General features: G+C 38.7%; 1 protein-coding gene across 1 annotated transcript in view; it reads right to left on the bottom strand.

The window, feature by feature from the left end:
• The window catches only part of TRHDE (thyrotropin releasing hormone degrading enzyme), a 206,701-nt gene that overhangs the window by 27,569 nt on the left and 155,385 nt on the right, over window positions 1–23,747 (bottom strand). Inside the window, exons 11-12 of the mRNA XM_066319185.1 lie at window positions 14,593–14,726; window positions 14,439–14,494 (exon numbers count right to left, since the gene is read on the bottom strand). Coding sequence (XP_066175282.1) covers window positions 14,439–14,494; window positions 14,593–14,726 — 190 coding nt within the window. The remainder of the gene's footprint in view (window positions 1–14,438; window positions 14,495–14,592; window positions 14,727–23,747) is intronic.

Below are 23,747 nucleotides of genomic sequence, written 5' to 3'. Positions count from 1 at the left end.
AAGACGAACCTCTGAGAGAACTCAAGCAGAGACGTATCTCAAATCCTCTTACAGTAGCAGTTAAGACAGCAACTTTCCTGAAGAAAACTTAAGTGCTTCTGGAACACTACCTCGGCAGAATGTTCTTTATATTATACAGTGTTTTATTTCATGGATGCCCACAGAAAATCATGATAGCCCTATTCTTTTATCCTAGTTGCTAAGCTGTGTTTACAAACTTTTTACTCCAAATCCACTGCATTCCTAGATTATTTGGCATTAAATAGCTCCTGTCAAGAGATAGTAAGTATGTTTATTGTTTCATCTTTTTGTATTAAAATTGGCCTATAATGTGTATGTTATAAATTATTAACTATATACTACAGTACTAACTATATACTACAGTTTTAATACCCTAAATACATAAATATATATATATATTTTAGCAAGGGTAAGGTCAAACACTAGGGCTGCTAATTCTTTACATTCACAATTGAGAAAATAGGATATAAGGAGAAACTCTCACGCTAAACCATAAAAGACATGAACCATAAAATGCATAAGAAGTCCTAAAATCCAGATCACAGATCTAGGACCTGTGTGAAGTGTCCCAGGAGGCAGCATGGCCACCATGACAACCAGGTCAGCAGAAGACAGAACCTCGATAAAGCAGTGTGGTGAGCTATGCTCTAATATTCTGCATCTTCACAAAGCACAACTGGTTTCTTAACTTTTGTATTTTAGTACAATCACACTATTTTAGTTTACACTAAAAGCTTGTCCAGTGCCAAGAGTGACTTCAAGACTCTTCTTTCCCAGGGAATACTGTATTCAGCAACATACACTGGGCTGACTTGAACAGTGGCAAACCAGACAAAGGGTGCGAGCATGATTCCAGGATTCTCCTTCACTAGCCTGGAAGAACTAGGTTCAAAGATGGTTAGATAGGATCTGGTCAGCAAAAAGCATTTATGGAGTATGACAATAACCAAAATGATGAAAGAAGGCAGAACAGTATCTCTGTGAACTCTGTTGAAAAACACCAATCTGTGGAAATGCTGAACAGAAATGTTTCAAAATTATTCTAACAATAATAAGAAAACTAAAAGTAGCAACTTTCCCATCAAAATCAATACTGAAAAATAATTTCCCTGTCATATAATTGCCTAGAAATGTTCACTCAAAGGTACTACAGAGAGTATGTTTACTACATACTCTACACATGCAGCTTGACTTATTACTCTCTCTTTCAAGGTCAGTGACAGAAATCCATATTTTTCTTGTGTGTTTTTAGCCATCAATCATATTACTATCTTTAAGTCCAGCAAAATTATTATCAGATATTGCCTGTCAAAGTCCAAATGCATGAGAGTCAGGGCTAAGAGACGGGTTCTTTTCTAGCCTAGCCATCTTGGAGGAAAATTGAAATATTGTCTATCACTAGGAAAAGAACTGATTATGAGCTAGACTGAAACCAGGTAACAAGCATAAACACCACAGAAATACTGTGATGTTCCACCTTACGTCTAGTCTGAAACAGGCACAGTTTTCTCTAGGTATGTTTCCAGCAGCCACCTGAGAATCTTAGCAAACATGTATCTCTTCCTTAAAAAATTCTGCAGAGGAACCTGGGATAGTTTTGGCAAATATGAAAACAGATAAAACTGTTAAATTAAACAGTGTTGACACATAAACAGTATGCTGAAAGCATACTGATGTTCAGCTAAAACATTTCTCAAAGACAAGGTTAAAAAATTTACAAAACTTCATCTATAGTTTCTAGAATTAAAAGAGCTTTAAGAACTCATCTAGTGTCTCCTTACCCAAAGCAGATTCATACCAGCGGCGTTCCTGAGAGAAATTTGTTTTGTTTATATAGGTCTCTACCAATGGATATCCTAGGAACACTACTATTTCAGTACTGCTCTGCCAAGAGGAGACAAGAATATCATAGCTCTGATCTTTTGCCCTGTAAATACCAATAGAAGAGTACCAACAGATCCATTTCATGTTATATATAAAACGATCTGCTGTTTACATATCTTCAGTATAAACTATAAAAAGCAGACATCCCTCTTTATAGTGTTTCAGATTAGAGAGTTTTGATTTGACATCACAGGTCATACAGAAAGCAGCCTAGACTTAAAACAGCCTCTACACGCCCTCTCTAAGCCATATTGAGTCATTTGAAAGACATGACTACAAAAGCAAAATTTAACCAACAAGATCACATTTGAGATGCTTCTTTACCAATTTTTACATAACTTTACCAATTTTTACATAATTTTTACATTGCTCTCCCATCAGTTTGTGACCCTGTCAATCATTCAGCAATCAGCCCTACACACAAGAGCATGTATTAGAAACACAGCACCACGTGACTGGTGTCTTATTATCTGGGTTCCTGATTTCACAGTTGCATGCCAAACTGACAGGGAGAACAGAAGAAGAACATGGACTGGCAAAAAGATCTGGTTTAGTTATGAGACAAATTACTTCTAGACAAACATCCTGGTTCAGCAGGTTTTTCATGCTGAAGGAGACGGCTGATGAACCGTATTGAAAGCATAATCTATCCTTTTTATTAAAGGACAGAGGTGGAAACAGATTTTCCAGAAGTTATAATATATAAGTATTATGTGGCTTATGATATCATATCATACAATATCATAAGCACACATGCTTAGCAAGGTACTATCCTCCTTACACTGAAGAAGTTGCTACAGTGGCCACTGCTACAGAGAAAAGAGGCAATGAACAGAAAAAGAAAGTACTGAACATGGTAATGAAATATCCCTCAGAAAGAATTCCCAATAAAAATCTCATGGCAATCAAAAAAAATCTTTAAATTACATGAGCTTTTAATGAGTCTGATAAAAGCAGAGGATCTAGATTATATTATGAAACATCAGTGCGTATTCAACTGCATTCTGACCTTGATTTGTTCTTTACACTGAGCCACTGAACTTATGGACAGATCCCAGCACATTCATTTTCCCCTTAGGGACAAAGTACCAAATGGTAGTGTAATTGCCAAGGGAAAATTATTACTCTGTTCTGAATTATCTCTATCATAAATCCAGCACCAGTCAAACAGATTCTGTCACAAAAACTACAGGGTTGCCATACAGTGATGAGAGTCCCACGTACAAGGGCACCATAAATCCTTTAGTCCCACCACCCAACAAAGGCATTTTAAGTCATGTGTTTAAATCAAAATTAGAAAATCCAAGCTGGCAGCAAACTGGTCTGCATTACAGAAACAATGGAAATGAGGTGATTTACTTGCTGCTGGTTTAAAACCCACCCTGCTTCGTCTGTTTCTTAGAAATGTGTAAAACATGACTAGCTTTTTGTCTGGGTAATTTTGAAGGGGTAAAAAGTAGCTCTTCAGAACACAGATGTGCAACTCAGAATAACACCACTTCTGTTTCTGTGCATGTGCAATATATGAATAATTAGACGATAGTCATTAACTCCCAGAGACAGCTGATTCATTCTTTTACCTTAAGTGGGTGGATTACAATAACTCACAGAGAAACTTCACACCAATAAACATCGACATATAACTGTATCTGCCTTTTTCATTTTTTCAAGACCTATCAAGGACTGGTGTCTCTACCAGTGTAGTCAGGATATTCTTTCCCACAGCCTTTTAACAGCAATTCCTTGAGAGCTGAGTAAAAACATAAATGTTGACATGTCAAAAATAGCTTTGGGCAAGGTGACCCATACAACTGGGAAATTAACTCTTGTAGTCACAGATTTCCCCTTCAAATCCTGCAAGGCTAGAAGCCAAGGATTAAAAACTTAGGATGACAGGCATCCATGTTCAACCACAGAAGCAGCAGACAGAATGTTTTATCATAGAAAACTAATGGACAATCTGTAAAAAAGGCCCTGTGATCTCCAGTACCAAAGAATAATCTCCCCTCCCAGGATTGGCCTGATTTTTTGTAAAGACCATGTAAGGACTTTATTTTTCTAACATGCCAAAGTGACTTGATGGAGACATTATGATCTGTATGCGTTATGGACTCCCATGTAAACAGGAGAGGAATGCATATGTGCCCTTTGATGAATACAACAGCAAGTTCTGGCTTACAAGATCATTTTAAGAACTACATTTAATTAGCATTCAACCTCTCCAACATTAAAAGATTCAGAGAGTAAGACAGTTTTAAGTACAGCCAGCTTTTTATTATGTTTTCTCACATGCAAAATATTTAAGGACTCTTCAAGTGACATTCAACTCCACACAAGAGCATTATAAGCATCCTACAAAGAATAGTTCAAATTCAATGTAATTATCAGAGTATTATGTGGCTTAAATTATCTTGCACTGTTTTAGAGTTGCCACATAAGCAAAGACTAATATCAATTTGAATTACTCATCTCTGTTGAAAACAGAAGAAAACCTCAAATGTGAACCCCTCTATGCGTGTAAAAAAACCCTTCAAACTGTAGCTCACACTCTCTCCTTTCCTCTTCCCCACATGAAGGAAAAAATTAATTAAAAAGGAGTAATACAAGAAGAAAAGGAATAATCTTACTGCTAAAAATTAAGGCTATGCAGTAAGGTATGTCATGTTTTTCCATCATCATGAAACAATGATTCTTGAGAAGTATGTAATTCACAGAGTTAAATTAAGTAAAGAGATTCTAATGTATTTCAGGGGCTAATAGACATCCATTTCAGATGACTCAATTATTATTAAGTGTTATTTATTTTCTTTCTTGGTGATTTTTGTTGGGAAGGGTAGAATGAAACAGCTCTTCTATTCATTAAGTTGTCAACAGGTGATGGTATCTATGAGAGTATGTTTCAGCAGAATCAAAATTAAGTTAGTTTATTATAATCCACAATACTTTTTCATCACTCCCTGTTTGCCTGGTCTAATGTTTATAATTTGCATATCAGTCAGCCAAGTGAAATACGTGTTTAAAAGCTAGAAGCTTCATATGGATAGCACAGAACTCTGATCTTGAGAACATACACGTACAATACAAATTTTGTTTGCCAGAATATCTACAGAATTGGATATTCCTTTTCTAAAGGCAATTCCCAATAAACATATTTATAATCAAAAGATTCTCTGAAATTCTCTCAAACCCTATTTTCTTATCTCCATTTTGCAGAGAGGAAGAAGACACCAACAATTTAAGTGATTTTACTAAGATCACGCAGGAAGGCTACAGCAGATAGAGCATGCCAGGTTTCTTCAGTCCCTGTGCCTTCGCCATAACACATTCCTTCCTGTCATTTACTGCTTGATTTCTGGGTAGAGGGAAACATACTTCTAGCCAGATAGGAAGGAGCTAATCAATTAAAATATTCCAGCAGAAAGAGCATACATGGACAAACACCAGACCTCCTCTAGACAACAATCCTGGCCAACAGCAATCAGATAAGCTCAAAAAGTAGGATCATTTCTGAGAAGCAATGGTGCAGTCAGGTGAAAACAGCAAGACAAGCAGTCAGTAGCCTGTGGTAACAGACTTCTTTCTTAATGTTAGTGAGGCATCAGTATTGTCTTTTATGACTAGAAAAGTCGGTTTATGCCTTCATTCATATACCCTTTTCTGATGTTAGAAAAGCCAGCGCGTTTAGATCAGCATCTCCAGCTTCTCAGAGCGGCTTGTTTTTGCCACCTTAAGCAGTGTACCAGGACTTTTCGGTCTCCATATTAGTCCTGTCAGACACACAGAAAGGAAAGGAATCGGGTTCTGGGGTAAGAGCTCAAAAAAGCTGCTTATTTTGAGAGAACAGTTGGGAGAGGTAGAGACTAGAGCTAATCGGGCAGCTGTGGGGAAGTTAAAAGGGCTATGTAAACGAGATGAAGTCTCAGGGAATGCATGTATCCTTACTGTGCGAGGATAGGGCCCCCAAAGAATGCCACAGGCTTTGAGGCTGTACAAAGACTTCCCCCTGTCCCACCAACACAGATTCCTCAAGCCATATTTGCAGCTCCTAGCTCTATTTCCAGTACTTGAAGTTGAAAAGAAGCCTTCAGCAAGCTCTACTCATGAACTCTTCTTGTTTAACCTCAAACTCAAGTTTTTTTTGAAGCATAATTCAGACTGGTTCAATTAATGCACCCAAAACAAATTTCAGAGACTGTTCCTTTTCCCTCTCATTACACAGCACCCCCTGGGATACATGCAACAAGGATACATCCATACCAAGCTGACTTCAGAGACCAGCTTGAACTACGAGACTAAGACTATGTGGTAAAAAGACAGTGAGTTAACAACCATTGGCTAAAAATAACTATGCCACTCCCTTGAAACCAGAGTCAAGTCTTCCTGGCAGTTTATTCTGGGTTTGGCTAAGAATAGAGTTAATGTAGTTTACAGGATAAAACAATTACTGCTATAATTAGTCAGAAGTACCGGAAATAATTTAGGCAAACTTTGCTCAGATATGACTAGACCAAGACCTTCCCTCTGCATTAAACACTTTGCAGTCAGATCTACAGGGTTTTTAGTACACGCTGAAGAGTCTTCAACTTCCTCCCTGACTCTCAGCAGATATTTCTATCTTTCAAGATGCTCTCACAGCACCAACACTTCCCTGGAATGTGCTGTACAATTTGCTTTACTGCCTTTAGGTACATAACAGATCAGATGCACAAGTGATACATACTACAAAAGCAGAATTGACTTTTAGTGTGCTTAGTTGCCGGAATTGCTTTGATTCCTTCTGTTATGAACACATACAAATGTTAGCCAAAATATTTATCTTCACATAAAGCACATACCAATGCAGAGACATGTCACAGAACATAGGGACTGACGTGCAGCATATGGAATGAATGATGGCTACCTTAAAATAATTGTAACTTTCTATTTTCTCTAAAAAAGCACAGCTACTTTGGCCTACTGAGACAGTATTTATGTCAAAAACTAAACAACTTCTGCAGGAAAGCACATCTAAATCAATTGCTAGTGAACCATCACAAAAATCTGCCTGACAGTGAATGGGAGTTACTACGGCATCTGCTGAAATAATTCAGATGAGGCCTCATTTATTAAAACAGTAAATCTATACCACTATTAATCAAGCATGATACAAAGTATTGATCTAATACTCACTCCCTCAGTTGGTACTCAGAGGCACTAATTAAGGGAGCTGCATAACACATCTTGTTTTCTTCTGAGTTGAACTATTAGAAAATGCAATCAGGAGCAAAGACAAAGGCTAAAGTCAAAGTGCAGTTTACTAATTTAAATGGATCCTCTATGACTGTTTCTGGATAGCCCAAAAAAACAAAGTCAACATCGCTGAATATGGCTGTTGAAATTTTGAAGCATACTGAAGTACATTAATTATGCTGAGAATTTCTACCTTAGTCATCTACTTATCATCCAGACCCAGCATTTCACACAGGCCCTCAAATCCCTTGATTTCTCCCCAACATTACGCTGAACAGGACTTGAAGTAGCACAAACAAATGTATCGTGGAACCAGTTAGCCTCATACCTTGGAAGACTTCAAATGCTACAAGAAAGGAAATCTTAATCTCTGTGAAGGAAAACAGCAATGAAGATAATTTCAACTCCATAGTTTAGTTTTGCTATGCATGTATTTCCATCAGACATTTCAAGAAAACATTTTTCCAATTTAGCAGTAATAATTCTGGATTTTATATGGAAGTATACAAACTATAGGCTTAGCTACAAGATAACTCTCAATTCCAGAAATAAGAACAGCTTATCATTATGTACAGTGTTGCTGCCTGAGGTAGATGAATGGATAAAATGAGTTTTTTTGCCAGAGTGTCAAGACTCCACAGCCAGGAATTAATTTTTAAAGAAACAATAAAATAGGGGTTCTAAAGACATGATTTTCCAGATCCAAAAGGCCATACTTGATTAAGCAAGACTTACTTTTTAAATTAATTCCTCTCTACAAGTTGGTGAGAAAGTGATCTGGAGTCAGCATTAGCTTACTTCAGTATTTTACTTCTGGAATCAATCTTGGAGTCAAATGTGCCAGCTGTTAAAGATAAATTTGTGTCACAGGAGATAATTTGGATTTATATATTGAAAAGTAGGCTGGTACTGCCTTTTCCCTTGCCCTCAGCCTTGGGTTTTATAGAGTCAGCAGAACTCACAGCTAGGAAAGAAACAAGCCACAAAGAATTGTTTTACAGCAGGAAAACAATCATCATAACTCAACATATTTCTATTTGCACCAGGACCCTGGTTTTGGTCTGGTGTAGGAAATTCTGATAGAGAGGAACACTTATGACGGCCATCTACAGCATGGAAGTCACTTAGTTCACAGAAAATTTTGAAGGTACAATTTTTTCTCGTTGCTCATTTCTGATACAGCTCTCCATATTTGTGAAGCCTACAGAGGTAAGCTTCATTTGAAGAGACTGTGACTCAATCTGCCCCTAATCTGTGCATGTGTGGTAGTTTAGCATGGATGTGAGGGGTTTTTTCCTAAGGAAGTTGTAGCAGGTGTTGACAGCTTGGTTGACCAACTAAAGAGTTACTTACGCCTCTGGAGAGCCCAGGCTTAAATCAGGGGATCCCAGGCGGCTTGGCCCTTTTGCTCTTCTGGCTGGCCAGAAGTTAACATCCCATCATAAGTTAGAGGCAGTCGGGGCCATGCCCAGCCGGGCCCCCGGGGACCGCTGCTGTGAGCACTGGCCCAGGCTGGCCGTGCCCCCTCTCCCCGGCCCTGGGCTGCCCACGGGGGGAAGGGGAGGCTGCAGATCAGCCCTGCTGGCCCCACGCCAGGGGCTGTGGCAGCGGCAGGGAGAGGCCCGCCCTGGCTGGGCCGTGTCCTGGCTGGGCTGCTGGTCCGCCGGCCCCAGGGAGGCATCTATCAGCGTTCCTGAGCATGCTTCCCACCATCCACCATCACCAGTGCAGCTCTGAAGTTCCACAGCAGGAGCCAGCTCCAGAGAAACACAGACTCTGGGCAAAGACATTACCCCTTTCCTCCATGGAAAAGAGAGTGATTTAAAACGTAGAGAGACAGCTTGAGACAAATTCAGTAAAAGAATTGATAAAGACTACTGGAAGAAGGGATGGAGGAAGTGAACACTTCTGACTGGATTTCTCTGGATGTAAACCATGGAGAAACGGGCTATTTCTTGTAATATAATAATGCTGTTTGGAGGAATGCAGGTTCTAGCCAAAGGTTGAATATATAACTGAGATTTAATTGAGAATTTTGAATAGAGTAAGCCTCTGGCTCCTGTGATAAAAATAAGGAGGTCTCAGCTTTTGAGACAAAGATGATTCTAGAGAGAAAGAGATTTGAAGCCCTAGCTCCTGGGCTAATAGGTCTCTATTTCTTTTGAGATAGAGATGATTTTAGAGATAGAAGAAGAGAATTCTTGTTTTATACTAGAAGAAGCATTCTTACACGGTACCCCAAATACGCTGGGACACCCATGAGTAGCCGGGGGAAGGCTGCTAATGGGTGGACTGCACAAATCTGCAAAATTCCAGGCTGTTGCAGATTTGTGACATTGAGACCCACACGACTTTTTCTTGTGGCATTTCCATGAAACTCTAGAGAGACTCCTCTCCCAAAGCGATGCAAGATTATGTTTAGATGGTTGAAACTGACTGAAAATCATAGTTTTCTCTCTATGTTGTGTGGGAAAGTGAACAGTTTGTGGTAGGAGAAAGGGTTGGCTTAGAAGTTTAATTTGAGTTTTTTCCTTTTTTTTTTTTCTCAGTGTGTGTTAATAAAACTGTTTGTTTACCTTAAGTTGGGCCTGTTTTGCCTTTTTCTCCCAAATCCTCTCTCCCAGAGGGAAAAGAGAGTAGACACTCAAACCCCTACACTAAATTTGGCAGAACAGAATTCAGTGAATGTGAAACCACTACAGCACGTGTCCAGCATGAAATGGACAGCACTCCAACACAGTCATCCATCCTTTGAGCCAAAGAACAATTATCAATGACACTGCTTCATGTTTTCCATTCAGCACTTACAGAACTAGAAACAACAACAGCTATTTCAGATGACAGCAAAAGAGATATTTCACAGCCACATCTGATTCAACACTGATTAACATTAAACATAAACCAGACCTTTTTCTTTCACATAATACTGATTACATCAACCAGTTTAAATCTTCTTTTATGAAGATTTAGAGCCCATCAGGGAAGAACCAGGGGTGACACAACACTTCTAACATTAAGTGAGTCATTTATCTTATGTGATTAAGTGGTTTTGAGAGGTCAGGTGCATGTTTCTCTCCATTAACTGTCAGTGCACTACAAGGTGAGAAGGCCAGATTTACAGATCTACCTAGGGATGCCTAAAGTAAACTGGGAGGCATCCCACCTTACATAGACACTAACTGACCCCTTATCCTAAGGAAGAGAAAGATGTGAGAAGTTGACAACATTCCTCACACTCTTATGAAATAGTTCAACTTGTGTTATTTATTGTGACATGGCTTATTGGAGCTACCTATCTGCCCTCTGCTCTGTTTAGGCTTAAAAGAGAACCACAGTTCTGTTTGTCTTCTCTTGGCTCCTGGGCTTTTTCAGTCAACATTTACCAGTACAATTTACAAGAATCAACGTATTTTTGAATTCTACTGAAACTTCATACAAACAAAAAGATAAAGAATCTTCCAGAAGAGGAGAAGAGGGAGTGTCAAGGTATTGTTCTTGCCCAAGAACATGGAACTTGAATTGCCATAAGGTGTGTTCTGCCAAAGCTACAGCTTTTCAGATCTTAAGGGTATGTCCATGCATTACAGCCAAGAATTAGGCTTAAAAATCTGAAAAACAAACAAGTTGTAACTTTCTTTTAAAACTTTTTTGTTATTATTCCGCTCTTTGTTGTTGTTATTCAACTCTTCTTGATGTTATATCAACCAAAATACAGCAAGCAGAAAGATGAAGGAATGTATTTTCACATAAAATGGACAAAAAAAAAAAAAAAAAAAAAAAAGGGAAATTAAAAGCTATAGAGCTTAAAATATTCCTTGGTAATATCAATTCATTTATGTTGTTTATTTTCAAAAATCACTATGCTGGACAGTAAAAAGATAATAAACATTTCAGAGGAATGAAATCAAACATACCTTAAAAAAATAAAAATGTGCCATTCCAAAACAATTTATATGAGCATTTTCATTTTTCTCCAGATTTAAATATTATTAAATTTTACTAAAAAGAACAAGCTGCACTCGTTCTATAAACAAAATCAATCAGTAGTATAACAACATAGAAATAATCATTTTAGGGCAGACAATATTATAATAGTGGAAAAACTGAGTCAAAACCTTTTGGTATTATCCATATCAAGTTCAAGAGCACACTAGGAAGTACTTCAGAAGTTTCTAAGAAGGACAGAATATTTTGAAGAAATACAGTGCTCGCAGTACAGTAAAAAGAACTGTTTACATTAGAAGTAATTTTTGAAAGAACCAGCATGAATTTAAGAAATTATGTTTTAATTTTTGCATTATTTTAACACTAAAAATAATAGCTAGGGATTAGAATTGAAGTATGTATTCTACAGTTCCCTTCCATCTCTCAAAACATGCATGTTTATAGTTGTAGACAAGAAGAAAACAGATCACTGCAACTAGGGACCAAAACTGAGGACTGAATTACTGTGAAAAATGGCCAGTCTTCTCAGAAATCAGTTCTGAACTACCAATTACTACTTCTATGTCTGGTCAACAAGGTTACTCACCTTCTCTCACGTCACAGAGACAAGTGTACATGTTTAATCTCCCCATCACGTAATGTCATACGGGCAGGAAGAAATGCTCACTGTGCACCTGACACAAGGCTGAAACAGCACAGCACCCATGAGGCAGATAACATCCAACTATGGCACTGCTCCAAAATAAAGTGGGGCAACTTTCTGCACTGTGCCTTGCAGCTGAGGAAGGGAAAGCTAAGCTGCTTTTAGGCTGATGGTGGCCTTTCGAACAGTGACTTCTTCAGAAAATTGAAAGTGTCTGTGTTATTCTGATAGCCCTCAAAGCTTGTTTTAGGAACACTGCTGTGTCACATCAAAGCACTAGACACAGCAGGAGAAGCTGCACCACACTGCATCATCAGGATTCAATTCCCATTGCCTGTCCTGGCAAGAGCTTTTCCAACTGGTTTCTTATTCCAAGAAGCTCTGATGCTTTGACATCAAGGCCAGCCCTCAACACACTGCTAAATGTTTCTCAGCGCCTTCCTAGTCCTATTCATCATAAAGGAACATAGCAAGTATTAGGCCTATTCCTGGTCTTTTTTAATTTTCTGTCTGGGAAAAAAGGAATGAAAATAGAAAATATCAAGCTTTTCCTAAAAAGTTACCATATTTTCAGCCAGCCAATCAGAATAACTTCAGCATGACTATAATAGCTTGGGTTTGTTTTTTTAATAGGAAGATAATAGATGAGTAACGCAAGAAAGATCAACAAGAAGTATACCCTACATGGCAAGTTTAGCCAGATCCACACATCTTATTGCTACTCTTGAACTACAGACCATAAATCTACTGTTTGCAAACAGATCCTTCCTCCAATCAGACTGTATTATGAGGCACACACTCAAGGTAACACTACTGACAGGTCTCTGGAAACAGGAGTCTAGCTACATATTCCTATTGGAAGAATATTTCCTCTTAAGTGATATCCATTTATGCACATACATTTATAGCTCCACTACTTTTTTCCCACAGTGCATGAAAATGAAATGCAGCAGCAGTCTGCTCTAGACCATCATTACCAAAACAAAGTCAAATTTTTATAATGTGAAATCTTGTGAAAGACTCCACAAGGCTCTAGTATAGTTACCGCTGAAAAAGCTGCAGTATCTAGTATCCCCAAATTTCCCCATTAAAGTACTTCAGAAATTAGTGGGGAATGCATTACTCATCTAATCTTTTGAGTAGTTTTTAGGTAGACAAAACTTGGCCAGATAATGCATGTTGGGTCTTTAATCAAGACCTCAACTTAATACTCTATGAACAAGACATCCTAGAGCACTGGCTCAATACTGACTCAGAAGAAAAACACCCACCTACAAAAACTGGCTTAAGAAACAGCTTTTCTCAAGATCTAGACTTTCAGGAAAGTCTAGCCACATCTGACTACATTCAGTGCATGGAAAAAGAAGGTGATAATACTGGCTCTGTGTAACTGCACACTACTTCTCTGATGTGTCAAAATTAAATAAAATTGGAGCAGATTATGACTTTACTAAACGTTTGGTAGTTGTAATAGTCTAGATATTTCTGAATAATCTGCAATATTCTTCTAGTCAGAGAGAAGACAAATCACAATATACAGAAGTCTGATGTAATGACCTCTTTCTAGTTCTTTATTGCTACCGATGGGAAGATGTCACAAAGCAAGAATGAAGGGCAGTGCCAAAAGCAAATAGATACACATCTCCCCATGATACCTCCTTCCCTACAACATCTCTAGACTGTTAAGTAAGGGCTAATCACTACTTTATGTTAGTAGCAGGAACAGAGTGTTAGGGCACACAACTGTGTTTTACTGCAGTGATGCTAGAAAATCACTGAGCTGTGACACTGTGACTGTATCCCAAACACCTCCAGTGACCATTTGTAGTTAAATATAAAGATAGAAGTATCAGGAATTATTTTCATGCTACCTTTGACAGACAGTGCAAGTAAAGTCATATTATTTGCAATTTTGCAACTAAATCTGTAATTATGCAATTAAAACCCTATACTAATGCTATGTTCCCAGGTACCTCAAAATCAAAAATTACAAATGTTCCACTATTTTCGTCTCATTTTACACTTTCACTATCAATAGACTGGATTGCAAAATGGGGACCAATCCATTGCCTCCATTCGTAAAGAAGGCACTACCTAACCAGCACTGTAAGTGTTAATTATTAACTGTCATCATAATAAAACACAAAAGGTTAAATAAATTCTAGAAATGCTCAATGGAACTGCCTTTCCATTACATTTGAAAACCACCACAGAGGGAAAAAAAGTATGTTCTAGCAGACTGTAAGAAAACAAAGATACTGGAAAAATTATGTAACAGTACAAGTTAGGGCAACAAAATTACTGAAGCTTGAAGGTGCCTTCCATCTCAAATTAAATAAAGCACAAGGATCAGTGGTAAAAGAAAGGAGAGGTGGGACAACCAGCAGAAACGGAAGAAAAAAAACGCTCATTCATTAGAGAAAGAGGAAAGAGATTATTTATCTGCAAAGTGTTAAATTGAACTTGCTGCAAAATTGATCAAATCTCTTCAGACTCGGAAATACCCTACGGCAATTATTGATCAAGAGTAGTGAATGTGCTACAGACCATGTTTATGTGCTGTACAAAAAAAAAAAAAAAAAAAAAGGCAGGGAAGGGGAACTGAAGTGTGTTTAAAACATGCTTAACTTTGAAACACACTCAACTGCTGAGTTAATGGTTGCATGAGTTATTGCAGCAATGTGTATGAGGATAGATGATCTTTAGGAAAACATACCTGGCTAGATTGAATGCATCATCAATCAAGCCTGCTCGATTACTGACAGAGATAACCTGTGAGGGGCAAGCACAAAAATTGAACCATTTAGGGTGATGAAACAGTGAAGGTTTACCTATGAAAGCAGATTTTAGGGATGAGAAGAGGAGCTTACCTCATGGTTCCTTGTTAGCTGATTAATCAGCAGCCTCCAATTCCTAATATCGTAATTAACTCTAAAGTAGCCAGTCTGGTTGATGTTCCCCAGCAACCAACTTGCCTCTTCCAAAGCAGGAATTCTGTGGTGTTCTGGAAACAAAGAAGAAGAAGGGAAGGGGTCTTGGTTTTAAACTTAAACGTTCTAAAGATGCATCTGTTACATTTTCCCTTCTCTAAATACACATGAAGGCAGTCAAATTAATTCAAAGACTAACAAAAATACTGTGTTTGATTAATAATTTCATCTCTTCTGATGTAGAGAGATGCCAACTGACATCCCCATGGGGACCTTTTACCCACACAGAACTTCAAGTGTGCTTTTCTTTCATGGCAAATATTATAAGAGGTACCCACTTTAAGTCTGGTACCCTTATTCTGGCCATGCCTAAGTAGTTTTCTACAATTGTAACTCAAAACATTCAATGGATGTGCTATAGAGAGAAGAGTAAACCCATGATTAAAAGAATTGATTCTTAAGTGTTTCTGCATGTATTTGATTAAGTTTTTACACTGGATTTTAAATTAAAGTACTTCCAGTTGTACAGCTTCTAGCTACTCAGCACTGAGAGCCTCCTCTTTAGAGCCAGACCAATTAACCTTATATCACCTAACCTGTTCTTCATCTTTCCCCCTGTTTTAAGCAATCACTTTAGGGCTGAAAGTCTAAATTTATTATCGTTTTTGTGCAGCCAGGCACTCCACAACTATTTGCAGGAATAGGGATTTAAAAATTTCAGCAACAGAAATGCCTTGAACTGAAACATGCACTACTTTTTCATCATGGCACAAAGCATCAGACTTCAACATCTCTGGAAGAAGTCTTCAATCTAATAAATTATTTTGACAAAACTAACTATGAATGAGAACTCTATAAAAATTCAGAAACCTTTTTTTCAACCAATAAAATTAGTTTGTACACTGTTGAAGGAACAGTCTTCTCATTCATTTTTAAAAATAAAAAAGAAATACATAAAATTTGCTATAAATGTATTTCCATTAGGGAGTTGTTTGGTGTGCTTGAATTCCCTGCAGGTAACAAATGGGAAAAAAGTTAGCAGTATGGTTTTTACAATTCACACATACTATCTAGTGCATAGGCTTACTAAAGAAATTTATTTGTTTCAGTCTTTCTTATGAAAAAAAGTAATTTCTGAGGAAATAATAGTTAACTAGGAGTACAAATAAAAGTTGTGCTTCTCTCTTGATTAACAGCAAACACACAAAAAACTACTACTTTAGGTGTAATAAGTACAAAGATCAGCAAGACCCAAATCATAAAAACACATAATTCTATGTTTAAATTCATGACCCCTCATTATGCATGTGGATTTCTATAAAAAACTGCAAGATTAAATAGAAAGTCCTCTTTCCTTCTAGATAGTTCTGAAACCATTAAAATCTCTGAAAAATATGCTTATTAAAAATATTAAGCACAGAATAATGCAGTTGATGCCTGTTCAATTCAATTGTTATTGCTCTTTTATCTGTGGTAAAGCACCAAGCAGACACATTCTTTAGGATCCAACATATCCTGTGGAAATAGGACAGAGAAAATATGAATTGATCCTACAACTCTGTTGACTTCCCAGGCATTCATACTGTCAAAGCACCTAAGCTGCTTTTGCCACACAATCTGATTTGGAACAAGGCTCTAACACTTGCGAGTCCTTTCTTCCACAAGGGGCTGTACAGATCAGTCCTAAGCAAACCCTCTTAGACTTGCCCATCTGTTTAAATCCTTTTTTCATTGGGTCCAAGTCAGAACCAGCTCACTGCTGCATCCTATTCAGAGAAGACTTGAATCCTGTTCCTTTGTACCATCTTAATGCAGTACAGCTTTCTGCCTATGCTCTTTGGCTGCAAACTAACCTTTAAATGCCACCAGTCCAGAAAGCAGCTATTTGTAACTGGTTAATCTTTGCACCTCTACAATGCTACCTAAAAGCATACCAAATAGGCTATCAGCACATATTAAACAATATCAGGGTAAATAAATACATTAAATGGAAATTTTCAAAATCATGTATAATTAAAAAATACACACACCTTTTCTTCTTTGAGCATTTGCATTACATTTTCAGCTCCAAAGCGAGGAAATTACTTATGCTTTGACAGAGTATTGAATGATACTTGCCAGCCAAACATGACAAGTTCAGAATAAGCAATTTCACATGTAACATCTGTGCAACATCCCCAATACACATCGCTATAACGGAAGAGAGTATCTTTTCAATGATGATGGCATTATTGCTGTTTCAGTCAGTTTAAATACAACCATAACCTCTTGCTATTATTTTTCAATAAGACCACTCATGTATCGAACTTCTCTTGAAATAAAGGACAGACATCTTTCACACCTCCCCAGCTCACATAAAGAGGTGGCTATTTTAAGGGGCTGCCTGATACATGTGCTTCATATAGTTCTATGTAATTTAGTAGAATTTGTTACTTGTGTCTGTCAGTTCTCATGCTTTCCTATAAAAGAAATTCTTTCTTTTGGTAATTACAGGCACTAAACATTTCTGTACACCCTGGTAATGTTTCCACTTACCACAAACACATTTATTAGTTTCCTATTAAAGGTATTATAGTTAGCAAAAAGGTAGCAACCCAGTATTAAACCCTACATTAAACCATTTGTGACTTTCTAAGCAACAACAGAGATTTCATTTGGAATGAAATCTATCTTTGAAGGTTTTAGTTCACCTCTCAAAAGTCAATCTAAAGTATATATCCCATTGTATTTGAGAGTAAAGGGAATTTTATTTAATCTCCTTCCATCAGAAAGTGTTTTTCCATGGTCATGTTTTGGATGCCTCAGAAAATAACACTGCTCTAAAACTTCTTGTTTTGCTACATACGTATAGGAAACATGCAGGAGGAAAAACGGTTAAAATTTATAACATTTATTTTGAAGTAAAAAAATCAGTTAGTGTCTCATTCCCAGTCTGTCTGCTCTCGAAGTCTGAGATAGTCCCTCCAGCTGGTGCATGTGGCTTGAACTTCTGAGCTCTCCCAGCAGCTTCAATTCCATCAAAACCAACATGTGAGGCAGGTCTGGGAGAAGGGCACCCTACTGCAAGACAGTACAGCCAAAAGCATAGACCAAACACAGTTTCAGTACCATTTCAAGTCTTCAGACTCACAGTTGTTATTTTAACTCTTCACTTCATACAGCCCCTAGCATACTAGAAATTGGTTTATGCTAGTAGACTCCCTGCTGGGGAATTGACTCCATTTTGCTGCAAAAAATAACTGCACAAGTGTAGTACAATTTCTTGACAACAACAGCAAGTGAAATTCTTTTGACAAAAAAGTGTTCCATGAGGAATTTCACAATAATTCATACTGGCTTTAACTAAATTCTGCAAATCTTCTTGCAAGAACTTTTCATACAGGGAGAAGGTAAACCAGAAGAAAAAGTTTTATCTTACTTGCCGTGTTGCCACAGCTCCATGCTGAAAGAAAATATTTCGGTATAGATATTAGCAAAATAAATGGAGCACATCAGGAAATACGTTCATGTTCCATTTGACATAATTCTTTCTTCAGATTACCTTTCCATCCATTAATATTCCTTTATGATGAAACTGCTAATGTTTAAGGTGATAATGTAAGCAGCAGTCTTCTGCTAGGATCTTCACTCAGCTGTTAGAATAACGGGAATGATTCTGACTCATTCTGTCAAAATTACACAGGATTCTAAGTCCTGTATCCCTGGTTCTCACTATGGCTGGCTGAAGCTCAAAGTGGGACCTGTATATTGATCTTTCTTCACAGTGCTTCCCCTCTTCCTGCTTTTTAAAGATAAAAGAGTGGAGTCCGGAAGGAACACAGGTAAAGCTCAACAGCTGAGTTTCAGAAAAGAAAAGAAATAGTATTTTTCTAAAGCCACAACTAATGCCCAGCTCCCCAGTGGGCAGCCAGCAAACCTCAGCTCAGAAGCATCTGTATTCTACAAAACACTTCCTGGAGGAGAATCTGACTGTTGAGTGGCTTACAGTAGAGATTATCTTGTAGGAGGTGGCAAAGTAAATTGGAACTTGCTGTTGGAAGGGAATTGCCCTGTTGAACTTGCTGTCCTCCATCTCATGGCAATCCTGAGGAGATATAAGGAGCCATCTGAACAGCAGTCACTTTAACCGAGGCAGGGAGGTCTATCAAAGGAGTATTTCCCTGGAACATAACAGCTCAGCTAGTGAACAAGAGGTGGGGATGGAAAGGGCAGGGAGGCAGACTAAAGCTGCATCAGCCAGTTCAGCAGCACTTGCTGAGTTGCATGGAAAAATTTCCTACTTGGAGATTGAGCACCACAGCAGTGATTCCCAGGGAACAGCAAGTAAGCCTTTTTCCAAAGCCCTGCTCACCTATTGGAAGTGGATGCTAGCTCAATCTCCTCACATGAGGTCAGTTCTGGACTTGCAGAAACATGCACAGGCAAGCTTGTGCTCCCACACCTAGTACACCTTCATCAGCAATCACCAACACACTCCCGCAAGCCCTGCTTAGCAGTCATAGGGATGGAATGGGTTCAAAGCTGGTTCTTGGCTTTCTACCCACTACTGATTTTGGGCTGATCCAAAAACACTGTGGATACATGTTCACGGATCATTACAGCAACCACAAAAGAGGCAACTTATCGAGGAGAAACAGAAAAAAAGCCCTGGAATATGACAGAGCAGAAGTTTGTAACACCACTGATTTCCACAGTGCCAGCAAAATTTATCATTCAAGACTAGGGCACAAAGAGCACTGCAGCCAATTTAGCATGATGTTTCTGACCTCGGCATGGATAGGAAAGTTTGGCACAAGATGTTTCCTTTGTGACTGGTTTACAGTTACTTGAAGCAGAACAGCCTCCTCCATGGCCATGGGGAGTGAACACAGAAAAGGTGGTGGTGACCTATTTGTGCAGCACTCTGAGAGCAACTGAGACAGCTCTATTTCACACGCCAGACAAACTGAACCCAGTAAAGGAACCATCATCTGGCTGGTATATGAACTGATGAGTAGGAATACAGTTACATAAATGCTATGGTTCACTGGTAAGGAGAAGAGAGACTGGCAGAAGTACTTGCAAAATGAAAAGCTTTCAAAACTATGCTTACATACCTTCAGCAAACAGGTGGGAAGAGCTATATTAGATTTTAAACATCTTGGATATTATGCACCTTGTCAAAAAAGTTGCCAAGGCCTTGCGCTGTTCTCCCTACAGGATTTCCTGCAAAGGACAATGAATTACAATTCAAAAAGAGACTGTGTAGCTGTAATTTCCAGTGTGTTCCTTCACTTCAGTGCTGTGAAGAATGGACAGATCTAGCACCGTTGCCAGCAATTGCGGTGACATGCAGTTATCTCAACTGATCCTGCTCAGCATATTGAACAATCAGTGATCTGCATGCTCACCATCTCTGGCGTGTAGCCAGGGACAGACAAGATGAGGACAGAGCAGCAACTCAATCATCCTGAATTCATGCTGCTCTCACAAAGCTGGAGGGCAGCCTCATATCCCTTGTTCATGAAAATACCAACTGGTATCCTTGATGGGGTCATAGACACGGTAGCAGAGAGGATGCAAAAATCAACAATTTTCTTTTGTCTTTCTGGATGTACGTAAAGTAAAAGACTTACATCAGCAAGTAACTATTCTTGGTGAGCTAGGGCAAGACACTGGGTTTTCTCCTGATGGGTATTGTTATCTGAAATACCACCCAAAAAAAAGGAACATTTTTGATGTATTTCTATGTGTAGCTATTTTAAAACTGCTGTGGTTTCATTTCGCTCAGATTACCCACCGACAAGGTTAATTTTATTGGAAAAAGTAAGTGATATGTCAAGATATCAGAGTGGTAGGCATCAACTTGAACTCTTTTCCCAACTGGCAGCTGAAATCAGGGGTGTGATCAGTAATAATGACTCTGTTGGGTTTGCATGCCCAGGTTTGGTAGCAGAGGGGAGGCTAGAGAAATGGCTGCTGTGAGAAGCTGCCAGAAGCTTTTCCTGTGTCCAGCAGAGCCAACACCAGCTGGGTCAAAGACAGACATGCCACTGGCCAAGTCTGGGTCAACTGGAATTGGTAGTAATGCCTCCATGATAACATATTTAAGAAAAAGAAGGGAAAAAAAAAAAAAAAAGCTCAGACTAGTTGTGGTCAGAGATGAACAGGGCGAGAACATGTGAAGGAACAGCCCTGCAGATACCAAGGTCAGTGGAGAAGGAAGAGCAGGAGGTGCTCCAGACACCAGAGCTGAGATTCCTCTGCAGCCCACAGAGATCCACAGAGATGCAGAGATCCACTTGCAGCCGTGGAGGAGACCCACACCAGAGCAGGTGGATGCCTGAGAGGAGGCTGTGACTTTGAGGGAGGGACCACACATTTGAGCTGGAGAAGACTTCTCTCCCAGAGCAGTGGGAGAAACAATGTGTGATGAACTGGCCATAACCCCCATTCCCTTCTCCCTGCACCACTGGGGGAGAGGAGACAGAGCTGGGAAACAGGGAGGAGTGGAGATGGGGGAAAGGCATTTTAAGATCTGCTTTTACTTCTCATTATCCTGCTCCCATTTTGAGTCTGTTTTGCTGAGATGAGGGATCTCTAACTCAGACCGTATCCAAGACCCATGAACACTTAGTTACATTCTTTCTCCCTTGTCCAGTTTCAGAGGGGAGTGATAGAGTGACTCAGGTGGGTGCCTGGTGTCCAGCCAAGGTCAACACACCACAGTAACAAGCAACAGAGCCTGTCTGTTAGCTTGTTCATTCTCTCATCGTTCATAGCTCTTCAGTTAATTAGCTCCTATCCACTCTTGCAGTCACACTGGAAGCTCCTTCAGCACAACAGTTTAGTCAATAAGAAGGAATTGCCAACTCTTTCCTAAAAAGCAGACGGAAACCATGCTCATGAAGAGCATTTACTCCAAAGTTGATTTGAGGATCTGCATTTAATTATACTCACTTGAAGAACAATGTGACCACTTCCAATCTTCCAAATATCTTCTGGAGCAGTTTGTTTCCCCTCCAGCTTGCAGACTTTTTCCAAGATTACCCACTGGGACAATACTGAAACTGTCCTCTATACAACAGATTCTTCAAGATTTTTCCAGTCCACAAGAATCAAACCAGAAAATCGTCCTTTGGAGTCTCAGAATGCCTCCCTCATCCCCATAAAACAAACATACTAGCTGCAGAAAACCTCTCAAGAATATCACAAAATATGTATAGCAGCCTCAATACACAGCAGCATACACTGAGTATACATTCAGGCATGTTCTTACTGACATTTCTATGTTGAGGAATTCTTCATCTGAGCTAGACCACAATAAGGAGAAGCAAGAGGACATTCTTGCTGTAGTCACAAGTTTACAGTCTCATTTTCAATGAGGCACAGCAAGTGAATGAGTGAGTGAAAGTAATGAGGAAGAACAAGGATAATGACAATAGATCACAGTGTCATTGATTTGCTACACATGAGACTGATGACTCGGAAAGGTTCCTCTTTAATTTCTATAAAGTAGCCAGCCCAAAATAATTGCTCACACTAGCCATCATTAATTTGTTGATTTCTTGAAGGCATTCCAATAGAAGCAGTAGATCTTAAAAGAGTGGGTAGCAGTTTTATGGACTTGTTCCTCCACAGCTCTCTGCAAGTAAAAGGCAATGAGGAAGCATCTGTGTAGGTAATAGTAATATACTGAACTTTGAAGGTGGGAGTGAAGGGAGGGAGGCATGCACGTGCAACCTAATGAGATGGGATGCTCTGAAGTCAGTGGGAACCTTTCTAATAACTTCAATGAGAGTTCAATCAAGCCCTAAAGGACAAAAGTAGAGCAGGTCATTAAGGGAGACTCTGAAAGTGCAAACAGGTCTTGAAGTATTTTGGAAGTGTTAATGTTAAAAAGTATGGCCAAAGCAGTAACTTTCTGAAAAATGAGGCAGCACCTGTATGCTTCGATAAGAGTATGTTTCCCAGGTATGAAAATTGCTCTGGTTGCAGGCACATTTCTAGATCATTCTATCATGGGAGCAGCATAAAACATGTGACTTTCTCATAGGCTGCAAATTATCTGGCCAGAAAACACATGCTTTATACCTAGGAAGCTGGGGTACTCAGATTTCTACTGACCACCCACCATTCATTTCCAGCCCTTCTGGCTGTTAATGCCCTATGTGACTTATATATTTTAGCAACTCACAAAAGAGAAAAAAAATCTCACACAGGTTTGACTCTTCTCTTTCCCATTAATCTTCTATTAGAGGGAAATCTCTATACCTTTCTAATTATACATGAAAGGGTCAGCTCTCCCTCTACAGCCCACATGTAAAGGCGTTGCATGCATCCTTCTTTTCCCTTCTATATAATAATTCTATTCAAGTCCCCATGTGTCTTCCCTCCCTCTCTTCAATTCTAGTCCAAAACTGTCAGACAATGTAGCATGAAGTGCTAAGGAAACAGATAAATATTTCATGAAATTTCTGTGGTGGGCTTCCTCAGGTGATAAAAAGTCACTGGTATATAGCACTCACTTTCCTCCAAACAATAACTATTACTGTTATGATCATGCAAGAACTGAGGAGGAAGAAAATGAGTAGTAAGCAAAACAATGCACTTTTGAGGTCCAGGATACGGTTATCTAATAGAGAGAACAAATACTTTTGATAGATCAAAAAGGACAATTTTAATGACACCAACTATTTCTTAGCCCTGGTTCACACTATGAACTGAGTTAAAAATGCTAGAATTCTACATGTACTAAATTATACTCAAAATATCTGCTTCATTATACAATATTACATTTAACTTTCACCAATGAATAAAGTGAATTACATTTATCAATTATTTGATATGTGTTGCCAAATATAAAATACTTAGCACTTTACATTTCTTTGTAAAAGCTTTACATTGTACTGTCTAAATTCTGCAGTATTATAAATCTACATAGTTGCTCATCCTTCATTCCTCCTCCCTCCCTTCCCAGCTCTGCTTTTTTTGCAATTCATTTTAAGCAGTTAAAACTGGGTGCAGAGCAACTAAACAATTATCTAGGATCAATTCCAAAGATACATTTGAGGAAAACACAAGTATGCTTTATGAGATTCCACTGGGAGGAAAGT

The sequence above is a fragment of the Sylvia atricapilla genome, chromosome 5 (assembly GCF_009819655.1).
Source record: "Sylvia atricapilla isolate bSylAtr1 chromosome 5, bSylAtr1.pri, whole genome shotgun sequence".
Classification (NCBI taxonomy): Eukaryota; Metazoa; Chordata; class Aves; order Passeriformes; family Sylviidae; genus Sylvia; species Sylvia atricapilla.
The sequence above is the reverse complement of the archived record's forward strand: the minus strand, read 5'-3'. Positions and strand labels throughout refer to the sequence as shown.